A 19,349-nucleotide genomic window follows, 5' to 3' on the forward strand; every position below is an offset into this window, starting at 1 on the left:
TCTTCTACTATCTGTTCTCCCTCAGCTTAGCTGCTATTTTCTCCATTTTAAAGTTATTGCTCTCCTATTAGTCCAATTTTGTTTGGGTTTCCCCTGTTTTGTAGTGTGGTGATTATGTCGAGCTACCTACACTGCTGCCGGCTTTTTGGATTCATTCCCTTGAATCTTTCTCAGTCCTTCTACTAATGTGTACGGGTGCCTCCTAAATCCAAAAGTTTTGTTTGTTTTTTCAGCCACATTTATCACTTTGCATTGGTGAGCATGTGCTCTCCTTTGTTCTCACCATGAATTGGATGTATCTTGAGTTTTCCTCCCCAAAGTGGGGATAGCTCACAGTGGTCCCATTACCTTCTAGGCAGTGACCAGCATTTGATTCTGGGGCTGTGCAGCTGTTCATTTCTTAACAATTACATGGCTGTGACATCTGGGAAAATCCTTTGAGGTATTTCATATCCTTGTGCCTATGTTTCCTGGGTCATATGGGATTACCAGGTTTCTTCCAAGTTACTTTTAGGAACTTTGCCTTTGATGTGATGGTTCCCATCAGAGAGGGAGCGAGAGTAAGAGATTGAGAACGCCCACCACACGTAAGTGTGGGTACTGCGAGTGAAAGCAAGTGGTATACAATTGTGTACACCAGCAGAACCTACCAAGTGTGGTGTGTCTGTAAAGTTTTTCTTTTTTGCTCACTTCTCCTGATAAGTAATGTACAGTTGAGTGGTTAATAATTTGATTGGACATGATAATAAAACCCTAGAGCTACTGGATCAGAATCTCCAGGGTTGGGACATATGACTCTGTATTTTAAACAAGCTCCTCAGTTATCCTGGCATGGGAAACATTGGTGTCTATTGGCCATCTTGAGTCCTCCTGTCCTATATGGGCATTGACACCATCAGTGCCTCCTTAGAAGTTCCTTTTGCTTACTCTGGCTCAGGAGGACACATCTTGCCTTTTTGTGTAGACCACTTATCTCGATGCTTTCCTGCCTGTGCTTTCTACCCCTCCCCTCCCCTCCGCAGCAAAGGCTGTTGTTAATTAGCAGCAGTGGGCTTCACACAGGAAGGGATGCTGCTCTGATAAAATCATAACTGAAGAGTAGGAAGCCCAGATTTAAGCAGATGATCCATCTTTGGGATCTTGTGAAAACGGAGTGCCCAGTATCAGTTTTTCTTTCTAGGTAGTCATCAAATGTGTATCGTGTGGTAATTATTTTGGTTTTCACTTGGTTTTATTTTTGTGGTTGTTATTATTTTGGGTTTTGGGGGGAGTGTAAAAACTCCTTTGTCTGGGTGATGATAATTTTATATGTTGTTCTGTTTCCAAATGCCAGGATCCCCCTCCTTTGATGTCTGTCCCAGGCCCTACAAACTACTAACCCCTCTAAACAGAACAAAAATAACCTAAGAGTGAAAAAGCCCATGGTGACTGACTTATATCTGCTGCCTACAAATATTCAGGTAGCCACTATAATTTGTACTAGATATTGAAATTCATCTTATGGCAAGAACGGCCCCTTCCATGGCCTAAGTCTTTTAATGCTTTATAGAGAGAAAAGTTGAAAAAATTACCTGGAGTATCAGCCAACAGGCAGATCCATTGTTTCTTAAGCTGAGATATTCCAAGATATTCTAAGAAATAGTCAAAACTTGGTTAATCAGGATGTTCAGGGAATGGGATCCTGCTGAAATGATGTGAAGCAGACAGTCAATCCATTTATCCATTTGTCATACCCCATGTTGAAATCTTTCTAAAATTATGTTAACCCACATAACTGTCTTAGTAATATTAAGGATAATTTTCAGAAAAAGGTAAAATCATGAGTTGTATGGACATAAAAATGAACATGTGCTAAAGATTTTATTTTACTCATGAATCAACAAGGGAACCAGACAGATGTTATAGCCGGTTGAAAGAAAAAGTCCAAAAGCACAAATTTATATGGAGCAAAGGAATTGAGTTGCAAATGGAGGCAAAACTGGTTTTTCTACAATGGGGAGGAAAGTCAGTCCAAACTCTATGGGACAAGACAGAGTTGGCATACCCATCAGTTACCTGTAGTTTATAGAGGTGCAAAATAGCTTAAAGACAATGTACCAGGCTAGGATCAGGCAACTCCAAAGGGTGTACTATAGACAATGTATACTTTTTTCAGTGAAGTACAACATTTCTTTTCCTGTAGTAAGTGTGCATGGTGGACACATTTGTTTTGGTTGATTTTACTTCTTGACAATTTCTCAGGGTCATCACCTCAATTCTCATCCAGGTTTCAGTTCCATACAACATGCAATTACTGAGTGCTTACTCTATGTAAGACATTGCAGAGGAACTAGAGACAAAAAAGACGGTGTTTCTTATCTTAAGTAGCTGATTGTCTGGTGGGAGAGACAGACATGTCACATCCCCAGGTAACCACACTGGAGGAGAATAAGAATCAGGGCTGTGATAGAGACAGGAATGAAATGTTTCAGAACCAGAGAGGGAGGAGGTAACTGACTATGGGCTGGGGCTGGGGAGAAAACATGATGACATTTAAGCTAGTCCTTGACGGTGACAGAGAGAGGAAGAGGGGGAACAGGAGAGAACATTTCAGGGAGAGGAAACATCAAAGTCATGAAACTGGATGGTCTGTTCAGGGAAGGGTCGGGATGGCAAGGGCAGCAGGGGAATGAAAGGATGTGGCAGAAAAAGAGACTAGAGAGGAGGTTTGAGGCCAGGTCATGGAGGGCCCCAAATGCTGTGCTAAGAAGCACAGGTTTGATTCTGAAGATGGAGAAAAACTATTGAAAGCTTTGAGGAGGGAGGGGATGATGGGATCAAACTGGTGCTTTAGAAGATGAATTGATTGTAGAATCAAGAGATTGGAGGCAGAGGAATCAGTTAAGAGGCTATTGTAATATTCTGGGTGAGAGATGATGAGGGCCTGTGTCAGGATGGAGGTAGAAGGAGAGGACGGAGATGGCATTATTAAGGATTGACTCCTGATTGGATACAGGCAGTGGGGTAGAGAAGGAGTTGGAGACAACGACAATGCTGAAATTTCCAGACTAGGGGATAGTGGTGCTATTAACTGAGATAGGTAACACACTGGGTGTGGGGGGTTTATGGAAACAGATAAGGAGTTTAGTTTGAGACACATTGAGTTTAAGGGGCTCAGTGGACATCCAATTAAGAGTAAGTTGCTGGCAGTTGGAAATTCTGGTCTGGGTCTAAGGAGAGAGATCAGGGCTATACATACAAATTTGGGCATCATCAGTGCACAAAAGGGGTGTGTTGAAACTGGGATCTCATAAGCTGAAAGAGAAGGAGGGGCAGGGTTGACATACACAGAGAAGTGGGTAGTGGAGAACCAGCGAGAGCCACACTGACTAGTGAGACCGAAAGAGACAGAGAAGGAAGGCAAGAGACACAGAGGGAACCAGAAAGACAAAAGAGGGTGACAAGGCTGAGATGTGAGGAAGGAGAGTGGTGGGGGGAGGAGGAGGAGAGTGGAGCCTGAGGGGAAAAGGAGAAAGTGAGATAAAGGAGGGAAAGGATAACGGCAAGAGAGGTGAGAAAGGGGAGAAAGTTGGAGGCAAGGGAACTGTGCCAGAGAGAGATAGGAGATAAAGAGAAGAGAAGCAGGGGAGAGGGGAAGAGGGAGACAGCTGGGAGAATAATAGGGAGAAAAAGAGTAAGAAAAGGGGAAGAGATTGGAGAGGGTGTCAGAGACAAGGAGAGACTGAGTATGATGAGGGCCAGCTTTCTGGGGCAGGTGGAGGGAGAGAAGGACCCTAGAGAAGCCAGCAGGCACTGGATCAGGAGAGGGGCAAGTAATAAGGAAAGGGCGGGGCCAGAATCACCTATGCTGCAGAGATAGGGAGTAGGGTGAGAACTGAGGAGAGAATGGGGTTATGTGGCTCTGCTCACCCCTCACTGCCTCTCCCCCTTTGTTCACTCTCTCTGTGCCATGCTGACCTCCTGCCTCTTCCTTGATGTTAGCAGGCAGCCTCCTGCCTTAGGACCTTTGTATCGTAGATTGTTGCCTCTGCCTGGAATGCTCTTCACCCAAATATCTGCATAGCTTACCCCTTTGCTTCCTTACAAGATGTTGAAATGTGTCCTCAGCATGACCTACCCTGATCACCCCCTTTCAAACTGTAGCCCATTCTGCCCCCCTACCCATGACCATCACCGTGACCCTTAGCCTCTGTTTTATACCACCTTCTAACATACTGTAAACAGAATCATTTAATGTGTTTATTGTCTGTCTCATCCCACTAGAATATAAGCTCCATGAAGGTAGGGAGTTTTTCTTAATTGTTGAATCCCCAGTACCTAGAACAATGTTGGCACATAGTAGGAGCTCAATAAATATCGGTTGAATGAATAGTGATATTATGTTGCATATGGACAATCTCTGAAAATTGTTCAAAGAATAAAACAAATCCCTGACGTAACGATTTTATTGTGATTTGCTTCTTTGAAAACTGGAGAACAGCATTAGATTCTGATCAATGGAGGCTTCTGTTCAGTTGAGCCTTGATGATTGAGGCTTTTAGGTGATAAATGAACTCAAGAGTTAAAGGGTCTCAAGACAAGCTCATTGGAGAAATCTTTTTTTCTTGATGCCTCATTTTATCTAGAACGTGAATTGGCTGTGCAGTGGTTGTCAACAGCAAGAGCTGGACATTGGCTGGTGAAGGGGGTGGTAGGTCAGGGGGATGACAGGCAGATAGGAAGGGACAAGGACAGAAATATGTGGTTCTTGACGGAACATTGTTTTCTGCTTCTTTATGGTCAGAGTACAAAGAGTATTGCATGATTTGGAGGAAGCTTTAAAACAGGTTAGTTATAAGCATCATACCTATTTAACTCCCAACTTGAAACCAGAATAGAGTTATTTTTGAAGGGCTTATAAAGAAAGTGTGTGCTTCCTCTGGAGAGCTTAAATTGGCTACGTCACTTAAATACCTCAGTACCTGGGCAGCCGGATGGCTCAGTTGGTTAGAGTGTGAGCTCTGAACAACAGGGTTGCGGGTTTGATTCCCACATGGGCCAGTGAGCTGCGCCCTCCACAACTAGAAAGAAGTCAATGAGCTGCTGCTGGGCTCCTGGAGGGGCAGCCAGATGGCTCAGTTGGTTAGAGCTCAAGCTCTCAGCAACAAGGTTGCCGGTTCAATTCCCGCGTGGGATGGTGGGCTGCGCCCCCTGCAACTAAAGATTGAAAATGGTGACTGGTCTTGGAGCTGAGCTGCGCCCTCCACAATTAGATTGAAGGACAGCGACTTGGAGCTGATGGGCTCTGGAGAAACACACTGTTCCCCGATATTCCCCAATAAAAATAAAAATAAAATAACTTCAGTACCCGTGGACTAGAGTTGATGAGAAAAAGATCCCCAGTAGTCTTTCAATGCACTGTTCATGTAGGAGAACTACCCTATAATTATAGTTGGTTAGGCTAAATGTCTGTAGAAAAATATACTGTCATCTCATTTGTCTGAAATAGATTGAATTTCCTCGAACACTCAAGCATATCTGTCTTTACGATAATTTAAAAATCACTCTAGGTGATTAACAGCATCTTCATTTCCATCCTGAAACCTATGGATTCCTGGAAAGCTGGTGCTCCCTCATCCCAATTTGGCCCTTCATTTCCCATAGCAGTCTGGCTTGTGAGAGAGACTGCTTTAACATTTTGGTGCTATAACTACCTTTATTTAAGTGTTTCCTTGTTAAAGGTAGTTAAAGCAGCTGTCCCTGTTATGAGTTTTGATTTTTTTGGGTTCTATTTCCTCAGGGGGAGTGGCCACAGCAGGTCCTATCTGGTGGTGAGTGGCTGTCATGATCTCTACAGCACCGCTCTACAGCGGCGTGCACAACTGGACCAGTTCTGACCGGATTCGCATGTGTGGAATCAACGAGGAGAGGTGAGGAGGCTTCCAGTGAGTGGTACCTACTCACCAGAGAGATAGCCACAGCAGGGTCTGGGGAAGGGGTTGTTGGTCATTTCTAATTTTCTTGAGATGCGATGGGGCTAGGAATGTGTGAGTGGCCTGCTCTGCTTTGCCATCCGTGTTCAGATGAAGGTGAGGAGGCCAACAGATGACCTTTCACCAACCAGTATTTGTCTACTCATTAAAAACTGTCAGATGGTAGAGTAAGGGGAAGCTCAGGCAATTGCAGTTTTTATTTGCTACAACCATGTTTGGTGCCCACAGATATGCATACGATATTTTTGGCCTTGATCTTAGCCTGGAAGAAAGGTAATTCTATCATTCAGCTTTGTACTGGGTACTGTTAGTGGGTGTTCTGGTGATCAGTGCTTTCCTGCCTCATGAGGCTAATGGCGATTTGCAGTGAGACCCTTATGAAGTATCAAAGGTAGATCAAACTGCTTAATGTAGATTTCATACGAAATTGAGAGTTGGTGATGCCTGTTTGATCTCTGTGTGTTTTCAGTTCTCTGTTCTCCAAAATATTTGGTTGACCAAGCTATGCCATTTCCTGATCATGCCTCATATGAAAGGTACTCAAAATGGCCTTCAGATTTAATCTTTGATTTTCATAACCGTTGGCCAAAGAACTGTGTGTGATGGTTGCAATGCCTCTCCCATTTTTAGAGATGGCATGGCTCCCCCATGCTTTCTGGTATTTAGCTATTGTTTCAGTCCATCCATTGTTTGAGTTCAAATACATCTGATCAGTCACGTAGAACACAGAATGATATAGCTTTTCTTAGGATTCAAGAAATGTCATTTCCTTGGGTAAATCTTAGAAGTATGTGCATAGGTATGTGTGCATGTGGGGGAATGTTGGCAATTTTGAAGGGAAAAGGAGTGGACGTCTTTGTGTCTATCTACTTTCTTTTTCCCTTGTTAACTGGAGAAGTGCGTACTTGACTGAGGTTCAGGTTAGGAGAATAGACCTTTTTATTTTTTTAAAGCCATTTTTCACCTGATTGCTTAATGTTGTTTATACTGAGGGACAAGTTAGAGTGGACTTAAAAGGAATTTAATTTTAGAATATAAAAGTCAAGACCAAGGAAAATAAGACAAAATTCTTTCAGATCTTAATAAGAAAGGTATTTTCCTTTGCATGTGAGGTATGTCCTTAGATAATTACTAAGGGATGATCTGGGGGAAGGCAGGGTATTGGTATTGATTTGTGTAAGTATTCATTGGCAACTAGTTATAAGTGGTTGAGACTTTGATACAGAGATCTTGGACTAGAGACTTCAAAAAAATCAGTGCTCAAGTTACCTTGGTTCACTGTCCGTTCTAAATGCCTGCTCAGAAAGGAGCAGGGAGTGGGCCCAAAACTCGATTTTCCCTCTTTATGGACCTTTCTGCAGATGTTAAATTACCAAATATGCCTAGTGGTTAAGATGACCTTTTAAGTGTTGTCACTTCTGATCTTACCTACCCTTTATTGTCGCCTTCCTGCTACAGTCTAGGCCATGCTACAGCTGATTTCCAAAATGTGATCTTACCTTATTTAAAAACCATCTTTCTCAGTGTTTTACAACTTGTAGAACTTTGACATTTTGGGTATAAAGCTGTACCTGTGGCTTAACTCTTAAAGGTATGTTTGGGAAGCCTGCCCAGCTTCATCAGATGCAGTTGACTGCAGGGACCAGGGGCAGGGGCTTTCTGCTGGCCCCAGGTGGCTGACTCTAGTTAAACCTCCCGCAAAATCTCTACTTGCTTGCTTGCTTCCTTTCTTGTACCCATTCATTCCTTCGTTCAACAAACATTTATTAAACCCATTGAGAGCAAACCAATCGTCACTGGACATTGGTGGTTAGTGCTGTAGAGTGGCATGTACAGATCCTGTGGGAGTCTAGCTGCAAGAATGACAAACTTCCTGGGGGGAATAAGGGAAAGCTTCCCAGAGGCAGTGACACCGGAGTCAGGGCTTGGATGAGTAGGAGTTTGAGGTGAGGGTTGGCATTGCCCACATGGTGTGTTTGGAATGAAGGTGGTCTTGGTGTGTGGTGAGAAGGGGAAGTCTGCAAGGGCTGGGACATAAGGAACCTGGCATGTGACCTGTAAACAGGGCTCAACAGAAACTATAAAAGGTCTGGTCTGACAGTGGTGCTAGCCCTTAATAATTAGGAAAATGGCCTAGAAAGGTTATGGTCAGTTCTGGTTTAAGTTCAACAAAGCGTTGAGCATAGCAGCACAGGGTCACCTCTGTTGGGAAAAAATGGCAGGATTGATTTTCAGTCCTGATTGAAGCCTGGTTTGACCCCTGCTCCCTCCTTCCAGCCACCTGAACCCTCCTAACGTTGCCTGGTTGACCCAGCTCTCTGGGTGTACCCTCCCCTGCAAGTTGTTCCTGTCCCAGGTTTTTCCCTCAATGGAACAATTTAATGTTTTCTTAGTTGTGCACACCCCAATTCTCAGAGGACTTGAAATGTGGCCTCACGACATTTTCCCAAAGCCTCGGGGGCTGGCACTCAGGTGTGGGATGGCTGGAGTAGCCAGGACTACTGCTCCTGCTGCCACTGCTGCTGCCACCTCCAGAGTCTCTGGGTTGGTGGCTGGCTTTGCACTCTCTGGTGGCTTCCTTTTGGAGGGCAGGGTTTCTGCTTTCAAGATGATTTTATGCTAGGTGGAAGCAGAGCAAGGCGGGTGGTTGAGTATGCAGCCAGCTCCCCTTTGCATGGTCAGGAGGGGAGATAATGTAAATAAATAGCATCCTCCCTCTGCATTCTCTCATGTGGGGTTGGTGAAGAGGGGAGGCACTGCCGCTTGTTTCCCCTCACCACCATCCTTCCCCCCCCCTCAAAAAAAGAGAAAACACCCAAAAAACATCCGTGACAAGTCTAGTTGGAACACTCTTCTCTCTGGCCCAAGACTGGGGATATGTCTTGCTTTTCTGGTCTCTCAGGAGTTGACGTCAAGGTATGTTTTCCCTTTAACCTCAGGTCCTGCTTTGTCCCCATCTTTGAGACCCATGACTGAATCTCCAGCTCTTGTCTCTCCTTACTATCATTTCTGTTTGTCACCAACAGTGAGTGCTAGCAGTAGAACCCTCCCACTTCTGTAAGCTTAGCTTCCTTTGAAAGAGAAGGAGCCTCCCCTCCCCCCTACTCCCCCTACTTAGGCCTGAAAAGATGGGGAGAGGCCCCTGGTGATCACCCTTGCCTTTTTCTCTTCTCTTGCCCCAGGTACCATTTTGGAGTCCATCAATGGGGCCTTGTTCCAGTGGGAGGGAGGGAGTTATCAGTGCTCTCCCCAGTCTTGTGGGGCTTGGCTTCGGGCACCTGGACTTCCCTCTGGCTAGGGTGGCTGGTGAGGTGGATGCTGTCTTCTTCAGGGGCTCAGGGCGAGGCTCCAAAGAAGGGAGGCAAAACTCAAGGCAGTCCACCTCCTGAGCGGCGCACAGAGCATTCCTGTGCTTTGCCCCCTTAGGAACTGCCATGTGGCACTTCTGCTGGAGCTTCATCCTGGCACCCAAACCTCCCAGTTGGCCAGTCACACCACTGTTGCTGCCCCACTGTGTCTTCCCCAGTGGTACACTCTTCCTTTATTCAAACTACCAAACTTCCAGGGGGTGTTATCCTCTCTTCAACTTCACCCTCCCAGTCTGACTTTCTTTTTTGTCCGGATGTACCATTTTCTAAGATTCTTGTCTGAAATTTAGAGAAGACTTTTTGAGTATGTGGGGGTACAGTTAAGTTTTCCTCCTTTGTAACTTAGCTCTCTGGTCTTGAGCCCTTCCCTCTGCGATACACCAACTTGAATTTAGGATCTGTGGCCTTTAAGGCCTCACTTTGGGATGGGAAAGAATGTGGTGGGACTAGGAGGCCAAGGGAAGAGTGGGGAGCTGGCAGGGGTTGGACACAGGCAGGGTATAAAGATTGGAGGGAAGGCGCTGGCTGGAGCTCGCTGGTATTCCAGAAAGAGGGAAGAGGTACGTACTCTGGAGGGAAAGAAGTCGTGCCCTTCAAATGCCCCTCAGCACCCAGTGACCTGGTGGCCTTGAATCAGTATCAACATGTGTGCTAATAAATGTATATGTGCTCTAGGCAAGCCCATCAGGTGAATAGGTGATGATTCACATTTAGAACATGGAACACAGTGGAGGTGGTTATTTGTTTTAGGAAGATTACTCTTATGGTACCTACAGCCCGCTTCCCTTATAGACTTAAGATGGCATTTAAGAGAAAAGCAGTTTGCATGCCTTTTGAGATCTTCTGTGATTCACCTCTCCCCTTTTGGCAATGCCCAGTACCCTGTAGATGGTCACTTTGACGGGTAAGCTCAGGGGACAAGGCAAAAGTGTTGGGGTGTCCTTCACACTCCTGGCAAGAGCACTAGAAAAAAGGATACACAGCCCAAAGAGGGTAGTCTAGTCAGACTGGGCTCTTTTGTGGGAACTTGCAAAGCTAGGCATGGAGGCTCTGGTTTGCAACTTGGACCCTCTAATTCCTTGTGGTTTCCCCCAAGCCACCAAGAGAAGCAAGACAGGAAAGTTTATGGGAACCCAGGCAGGCAGGGGGAATTCTGGGGAAGGTGGTGGTGGTCCCAAAACTAGGCCTCATGTCCCTTCTCTGGTTGTGTCTCCCATGCTAGAAGAGCACCTCTTTCTGATGAGGAGTCCACGACAGGTGACTGCCAGCGCTTTGGATCTCAGGAGTTTTGTGTCAGCAGCAGTTTTTCCAAGGTAAGGGGCTATGTGGAGCCACGTGCCACCTGCCAAAGGGTGGAGCTAAACTGCCTGGGTGACGTGCCCAGCCTGCTGTCCTCAGCAGGGGGACAGGAAGGGACAGGGTATTTCCCAGGAGTTGCTGTATTTGAGACAGAAATTGGCCAGCTGCTCTTTGCTTCTACTGAGACCTGGTTGGTTGAGATGCAAAGAGGACCAGCGGTCACCTCACCTGGGCCTTGGGACACTTGCACCATCCACAGAGAGCTACTAAGATGGGCACACTGCTCTGTTGTTGCAGGTGGAGCTCACAGCAGTTGGAAGTGGCAGCAATGCCCGGGGGACAGACCCAGATGGCAGTGCAACAGAAAAACTTGGGTACAAGTCAGAAGACAAGCCTGACAACCCCCAGCCGAAAATGGACTATGCTGGGAATATGGCAGAGGCCGAGGGTCTCTTGGTACCCCTGAGCAGCCCGGGAGAAGGGCTAAAGCTTCCGCTTCCTGAAAGCACCGAAGCAGGAAACAGCAGGCCGGACTGCTCCTGGACTCCCCTCAGCACCCAAATGAGCAAACAGGTGGACTGCTCACCTGCTGGGGTAAAGGCTTTGGACTCTGGGCATGGTGTTGGGGAGAAGAATACTTTCATTTTGGCAACTCTGGGAACTGGAGTTCCCGTGGAGGGAACCCTGCCTCTGGTTACCACTAACTTCAGTCCACTGCCAGCTCCCATCTGCCCCCCTGCTCCCAGTTCAGCCTCCGTCCCCCCGTCTGTTCCGGATCCATTCCAGGTTCCCCTCTCTGTCCCCGCCCCAGTGCCCCATTCGGGGCTAGTTCCTGTCCAGGTTGCCACTTCGGCTCCAGCTCCTTCCCCTCCCTTAGCACCAGTCCCGGCTCTGGCTCCTGCACCACCATCAGTGCCCACGCTCATCTCTGATTCGAACCCCCTCTCGGTTTCAGCCTCGGTCTTGGTGCCCATGCCAGCTTCTGCTCCGCCCTCGGGACCCGTTCCCCTGTCAGCTCCAGCCCCTACCCCCCTCTCAGTCCCAGTTTCAGCTCCTCCCTTGGCCTTGATCCAGGCTCCTGTGCCCCCTTCGGCTCCAACCCTTGTTTTGGCACCTGTCCCCACTCCAGTCCTGGCTCCCATGCCGGCATCCACGCCTCCAGCAGCTCCCGGCCCTCCGTCAGTGCCGATGGCCACTCCAACCCCATCCTCTGGCCCACCTTCCACTCCCACCCTCATCCCTGCCTTTGCTCCTACGCCGGTGCCTGCACCCACCCCAGCCCCAATCTTTACTCCAGCCCCCACGCCCATGCCGGCTGCCACTCCAACTGCCATTCCTACATCTGCACCCATCCCCGCCTCCTTTAGTTTGAGTCGAGTGTGTTTTCCTGCAGCTCAGGCACCAGCTATGCAAAAAGTCCCTCTGTCCTTTCAGCCAGGGACGGTACTGACCCCGAGCCAGCCACTGGTATATATCCCACCTCCGAGCTGTGGGCAGCCACTCAGTGTGGCCACACTGCCAACCACCCTGGGAGTTTCCTCCACTCTTACACTCCCTGTCCTGCCATCCTACTTGCAGGACAGGTGTCTCCCCGGTGTGCTGGCCTCCCCAGAGCTACGGTCTTACCCATATGCATTTTCTGTGGCCCGGCCTCTGACTTCAGATTCCAAGCTGGTCTCTCTGGAGGTGAACAGGCTCCCATGTGCTTCCCCATCTGGCAGCACCAGCACCCAGCCTGCGCCCGATGGGGTCCCTGGGTCTTTGGCAGATACTTCCCTCTCCACTGCTTCTGCCAAGGTGCTTCCAGCACCACAACCTTTGCTGCCAGCCCCCAGCGTAAGCTCAGCCCCACTCCATGCCACCAAGATGCCAGGTGGTGCCGAACAGCAAACAGAAGGGACTTCCGTCACCTTCTCTCCCCTCAAGTCACCTCCACAGCTGGAGCGAGAGATGGCCTCTCCACCGGAGTGCAGCGAGATGCCCCTTGACCTCTCCTCTAAGTCCAACCGCCAGAAGCTTCCATTGCCGAATCAACGCAAGACACCCCCCATGCCTGTGTTGACCCCTGTGCACACCAGCAGCAAGGCCCTCCTCTCCACGGTCCTGTCTAGGTCTCAGCGCACAACCCAGGCTGCCGGCAGCAATGTCACCTCATGCCTGGGCTCCACTGCCTCGCCCTTCGTCATCTTTCCTGAGATTGTGAGGAATGGGGACCCGAGCACCTGGGTGAAGAACTCAACTGCGCTGATCAGCACCATTCCTGGCACCTACGTGGGAGTGGCCAACCCAGTGCCTGCCTCCCTGCTGCTGAACAAAGAGCCCAGCCTGGGCCTCAACAGAGACCCCTGCCATCTCCCCAAGCAGGAACCCATCTCTATCATCGATCAAGGAGAGCCTAAGAGCACTGGTGCCCCTTGTGGCAAGAAGGGCAGCCAGGCTGGGACTGAGGGACAGCCAAGCACAGTCAAACGTTACACCCCAGCCCGCATCGCCCCGGGGCTGCCGGGCTGCCAAAGCAAGGAGCTCTCTCTATGGAAGCCCACGGGGCCAGCAAATATTTACCCACGGTGTTCAGTCAATGGGAAACCCACCAGCACCCAGGTCCTGCCTGTTGGCTGGTCACCATACCACCAAGCGTCTCTGCTTTCCATTGGCATTTCTAGTGCCGGGCAACTGACCCCCAGTCAGGGAGTGCCCATTAGGCCCACCAGCGTTGTTTCTGAGTTTTCTGGCGTGCCGTCTCTCGGCCCCACTGAAGCTGTGCATGGACTTCCCGAGGGGCAGCCACGGCCTGGGGGCCCCTTTCCTCCAGAGCAGGACACTGGCACAAAGAACAAAACTTGCCGCATTGCTGCCAAGCCTTATGAAGAACAAGTCAACCCTGTCCTCCTGACTCTCAGCCCTCAGACAGGGACCATAGCGCTGTCTGTTCAGCCTAGCAGTGGGGACCTAAGAGTGAGTCAGGGGCCTGAGGAATCAGAGAGCCACCTCTGCCCTGACAGCACTCCTAAGACAGAAGGCCCTAAGGGGACTTGTGGCGTGAAGCTGGCAGGAGACACAAAGCCTAAGAACCAAGTGCTGGCCACCTACATGTCCCACGAGCTGGTCCTGGCCACCCCCCAGAGCCTGCGCAAGATGCCCGAGCTGCCATTGCTACCTCATGACAGCCGCCCCAAGGAACTTACTTTGGACGTGGTCCCAAGCAGCAAGAGGGGCTCCAATACACAGCTTTCGCAGCTTGGAAGCCAGGTGGACCTGGGGCGGGTGAAAATGGAGAAGGTGGATGGTGATGTGGTCTTCAATTTAGCCACCTGCTTCCGGGCCGATGGCCTCCCAGCAGCTCCCCAGAGGGGCCAAGCTGAAGTTCGGAATAAGGCTGGGCAGGCCCGAGTGAAACAGGAAAGCGTGGGGGTCTTTGCTTGCAAGAACAAGTGGCAGCCAGATGGGGTGACCGATGGGGTGACTGAATCTCTGCCACTCAAGAAAATGAAGTGTGGCAAAGAGAAGGATGGTGAGGAGCAGCAGTCACAAGCCAAGGTCATAGGCCGGAGTTCCCATGGACCCAAGGTTAGTACTGGACTGAGGTTGAGGGCAGGGCCCAGACACCAGTGGTCTGCTTTGTCCTGCACATGTCAACCTTGTTTAACTGTGGCAGTGTTCTTGAGTAGCTCTGTGAACCGAACTGATTGGAAGGCATGTATAAAGTGAATAATGACCTGCTCTCCCCTTTCTAAGTCACATTCTCCATATGTGGTATTTCAGCATGTAGAGGGGCTGGTGTGCATTTTGTAGGATGTAGGAAATGGTTTGGTCCCTGAAGCAAGGGAAACCATTGTCCCAGATGAGGTTGGAAAGCGGAAGACGGTATTGGTGAGGGAAATCAATAACAGGCCCTTCCTTGCATAACCATTCTTCCTTTTCCTTTTCTAAGACAACCGCTGGCCTTGAGAACTTGGGGCCCAGGGAGGGAAGGGGCCTTTGACAGGGTTGTTCTTTGTACCACTGGGGGAGCCTGCTCAGGATTTGCTTGGAGTTTTGTGGGGCTAGAGCCAATTTGGCTTCTGGGCTTATCCACCAGTTTCCTACCCCGGTAATGCTTAAGGTGGCAGCTTTGGGGTTTCTGCCCATTGGGAATTTGGTATGCAAGGCAGGTAAGCATCTAGGTCTGGGTTCTTAATGGGCTAAGGATGGTGGCAGTGTTCTAAGCAGAAAGGTCGGTCACAAGGACTTGACTTGAATCCAGTGGTCCTCCAGAGGGGATCCGAAAAGACACTGGTGATCCAAGGAGATTCTTGAAGCAGTTGAGGATAGGGCTTATTCAAAATATGGAGGAATTTGAAGTTCTGTTAACAAGCCTTCAAATTGGATGTTGATATACACTGATGAATAGATTTCTAGCCAGAGTACCATGAATTTATTTGAGGCAGAAACTCTTAGTCTTTTTTGCGCTATAGAGTGCTTTGAGAAGTGATAAGAGCTACGGACCTCAGAATTTTGCCAATAATTTCAAGGGGTTCATGGACCCATCCCCTCCCCAAAGCCCACCCAGGGACTCCAGATTAAGAACCCCGGGGATAGAATTCAGATGGGGTTTACTCAATGACCTCACAACCACCTCTGTATGGCAGATATGTGCGAAGTAGGAACATAGGTCACAACATAGTAGAATATATATATATACTACAGCATTTGCTCAGGTAACTGCAATCTGCCCTTGATGGTAATAATAATAATAATAATTCATGTCATTATAGTTGTTCCCATTTGTTGAAGTACTATATACCAAGTGCTTCCTATATACATCTTCTAACTTAGTCCTCACAACAACCCTATGAGGTAAACACTACACCCAATTTGCAGATAAGAAAATAAAGGAAACAGACTGAGTGGGTAAGTTACCCAAAGTTACACAGCTACTAAATGGCAGAGCTGGAACTCATTGGCTCCAAAGTTCATGTTCATCTTCAGTTATACCATACTATCTTCCATTCTTCTCATTATGCATAGCTATTTTACTGACCACTTAGCAAGTGTTTGTTGAGAAGCTCGTACATGCCAGTCCTTCCCAGGCAGTGGGACTACATTGTTAGGAGGGTGGAATAGTGTTTTGGTGAGGAGTGTGCTCTCTGCAACCAGGCCCAGTGTCTGAGTTTGAATCTTGTTCCTACTTCTTACCTGAGTGATATCACTCAAATTACTTAATTTCTCTGGCCTTCAGTTTTCTCATCTGTACAATGAGACAATAATAGTACCTACTCATAGGGCTATGTAAAGACTAAATGTGATGATGATGTGAAATGTCCAGAATAGGCAAATCAATCGAGCTAGAACATAGATCAGTGGCTGCCTAAGGCTGGTGGGGATGGGGACTGGGGAGTGATGGCTTCATGGGGACGGGGTTTCTACATGGGGTGATGAAGAAGCTCTGGAACTAGATAGTGATGACGATTACACAACTTTGTGACTGTATTAAAAACAACTGAATTGTATACTTAAATGAATGAATTATATGGTGTATCTCAATAAATTATACATCAACAAAGCTATTGTTAAAAAAAGATTAAATGAGGTGATATACATAAATGCTGACAACAGTACCTGACACATAGTAAGTGCTCAGTAAGTGGTAGCAGCCGCTGTTATTATTGTTAGTATTGCCAGTTAGGCTGGTGCAAAAGTAATTGCGATTTAAAAGGTTAAAAATAATTGCAAAAACTGCAATTACTTTTGCACCAACCTAATAGATGTGGTCCTTGCTCTCACAGAGCTTACCAGTATGTCTTGCAGATGACTGGATGACAGGCAGGCACTGCCTCTTCCTATATTGGATGGACAGTTCACTGGGCCCACTGACACATGCAGAGGGCAGAGAATAACGTTACAGGATCAGGGGCCTTGAACCAGCAGCCCTTAGTGATGGCCTGTAATGATTTAATAAATGTCCTGTTTTTCAGGAGAGCAAATAACTTAGGTCTTTCTTTTCTTATGTTCCATTTTCCTGAGAAAGAAACCATTGATAAGCAAACTATGGTCAGGGGTTAATTCAACACAGCCCCTTTCAGGGCATGGCCAAGAATCAGAAGAGTCACCTGTCTCCAACCCTACCTGCCCCAAGGCCTCGCAGAATCCTGAAGGACCTTCTGAATCATCAGAGAAGAAAGAATTCTACTTCGTCTGGCACTGGGTGTATATTATTGTCTTTTCATCCTTTGGAAAACCTTTCATACTCTGTTCACTGCAACATTCATCTTACACGGTCTCCCCATCCTCCCAACTTTTTGCCTAAGTTGGAATATTTTTACTATCAGAGCTGCCTTTGCAGAAGATACAGACAGAAATCCCTTCTAGATATTGTACTTGTTTTTATCTGTCTTAGGAAGTAAAAGTTAATGATCTGTACTTGAAAGAGCCAGCTAAAATGATATTCAGAAATAAATAGGACATGTTCATGGAACTGAAGTCCCTCAGACTTAAAATAGTTTTTCTCTGGCCATACCTGAAGGTCTGATTTTAAGCAGCAGTTTCCCATCTTCCTATTTCCTCCCCAGTTCTTTCTTTCTCCTGACACTTTGGCTTATAGGAACTGGCAGCAAACAAAGGGGGGAATTGAACTTGAATTTTCAGCTCAAGCCTCTGCTGAATAAGGAGCATGAGGAATTCATGGGATAGTAGGAATCCCTGGAATTTGATGGGGAATGGTGACTTCCCTGGAGAATTCACACACACACACACACACACACACACACACACACACACACGCCCCCGGAAAATGTTCCATCAATATGATATCTACCATCCCCTTAGCTGGAGCTAGACAGTGATAACGTTCTAGAAGGTGGCATGTGAGTCTGCTTAGGAGGAAAACAACTCTTTCTTCCTAGAGCCTCCTTTTATCGGTGAGTCGTTTTGCCTATTCTGCAGTCCCTGGATACTAGAATACTGCAAATCCCTACCATTCCCTATTTCTTGTTTGGTGGCGTGGAGAGACCTCAAAGCTTATGAGAATATGTGACTGTTAGGTTGAGTGTCCTTGTGGTGTATAAACACAACCATTGTGCTTATCTGACGCACCAGGCAGTAGGCTTGAGTAGGGCTGAGCCAAACAGTCAAGGACACAAGTAGGGACATAGAGGAGTGAGAGATGATACGAAGATGCCCAGGCTACGAACAAGGAGCCCTGGTTCTTAGTCCCTGCTCTGCCAATTTGTCACCACAACAACCAATGAGCTGACTTGTAGGTTTGTCTAGGAAGCAGCAGCCTCTGAGTGAACAGATGCCACGGGTTGCACGTTGCCCTGGACAAATCATTTAACTTCTTGTCTTGGAGCTTTGGGTTCCTTGTCTGTTCAATGGGGATGATTTCAGCTTCTCCTCTCAGGATTTTTGGGAAGATCAAATCAAATAATAGAGTACATTGAAAAGTTTAAAGTACTGCAGAGTATAAAGTGGCATTATTAATAATGCCTGGGCCTTTTCTGTGTCTTTCATAAGTGTGGGGAGATTTGAATTGCTCCTGTGTCTTGCCTTTCTTCTTGCCTTAGTTGAATCTATTTTCTGGTATTAATTTACACTTGAAAATAGACAATTTTTCTTGAGTTGGCCAGTGCCCCACATTATTTTCAGTTGTTGGTGTCAATACCATTCACAGTGAAGTTATTTGAACAATGTAGTCACCCAACTTGCAGAAGAGGCATTTTTGTTTTCTGCCCATCTCTATTGCTCTTTGGGTATAGAGAGCATGGGTCCTGACTTTGCACCTTTTAAAATGGCTTTGGGTGTTTATTCAGCTTGTGAATGCAGACTCTGTAGACATGTTTAAAATGATGGGGTGTGGAGGTCTATGGGGATTAGCTAGCACATAGGATTTAGTCCAGAAAAGCCTCTGTAGCCTACTGTGGAAAGTAGCAAGTGGCCCTTTCCCCCGGCCCCCACCTGGGGAGCTTGTGTCCATGTATGAGAATCAGGACACAGGGCTCAGCATTAGGAGAGCTTTCTTAAGAAGAGAAACTGACCTCAGACCTACCCTCTCTACCTCTTCACAGTGCCGGAAGCCACCTAGTGACCCCCAGGAACCCACCAAGAAAAGCCCCAGGGGGGCTTCAGATTCAGGAAAAGAGCACAATGGAACCAGGGTAAAGCACAAGCACCGGAAGCCAACCAAACCAGAGTCTCAGTCTCCAGGAAAACGAGCTGATGGCCACGAGGAAGGTAGGCCCCCAGGTCCTGGCCCTCTGGGGTGGGCTGCAGAAGGATCCCTAGGGCAGGCTGGAGAGGAGGGGCTCTGAGACGGACAAAAAAGTGAGACTTCCTCACTCTGGAAGGAGGATATAATTGACACCTCTGAAATCAAAGGCAAGCGAAAAGAGAGACGTGGCTTATTGGGCTTGCCCTATTCGCTAGAATAAGGCACACTCTGAAGGTGGAAAGATGTGGTTTTCAGACAGACAGAAGTCCGTCCTACAGCGAGTAGCCAACCCATTATCCTGCAATGGGTCTAGGTTCAGAGAAGAAACAGGTTTAATGAGGACTGAGACTAAAACAGCAGAATGGGGGTTAGTTACATTCTTTTCTCTACCTTTGGTGTATTTGAAAACTTGCTTTATAAAAAGCTAAAAATTAATAGCTAGCTAGCTAGTTAGAGGGGTTTAGAGAAATCCTAAATGCTTATTATTTAGGGACACACAAGATGTTTGAGGTGGGAGGTGTGTAC

At 47.5% G+C, this 19,349-nt stretch overlaps 1 protein-coding gene across 6 annotated transcripts in view; it reads left to right on the forward strand.

The window, feature by feature from the left end:
• BCORL1 (BCL6 corepressor like 1) overlaps positions 1-19,349 on the forward strand; it is a 68,539-nt gene that overhangs the window by 13,233 nt on the left and 35,957 nt on the right. For 5 of the 6 annotated variants that reach the window (XM_074323922.1, XM_074323923.1, XM_074323921.1 and 2 more), the window contains 5 exons: positions 5,780-5,909; positions 10,563-10,653; positions 10,937-14,206; positions 16,647-16,823; positions 18,682-18,847. In XM_074323922.1, the coding sequence (XP_074180023.1) occupies positions 5,824-5,909; positions 10,563-10,653; positions 10,937-14,206; positions 16,647-16,823; positions 18,682-18,847 (3,790 nt within the window). In that variant the 5' untranslated portion in view covers positions 5,780-5,823. The remainder of the gene's footprint in view (positions 1-5,779; positions 5,910-10,562; positions 10,654-10,936; positions 14,207-16,646; positions 16,824-18,681; positions 18,848-19,349) is intronic. The other variant, XM_019717002.2, reaches the window with a different exon arrangement.

This window comes from Rhinolophus sinicus, chromosome X (genome assembly GCF_036562045.2).
Source record: "Rhinolophus sinicus isolate RSC01 chromosome X, ASM3656204v1, whole genome shotgun sequence".
Lineage (NCBI taxonomy): Eukaryota > Metazoa > Chordata > Mammalia > Chiroptera > Rhinolophidae > Rhinolophus > Rhinolophus sinicus.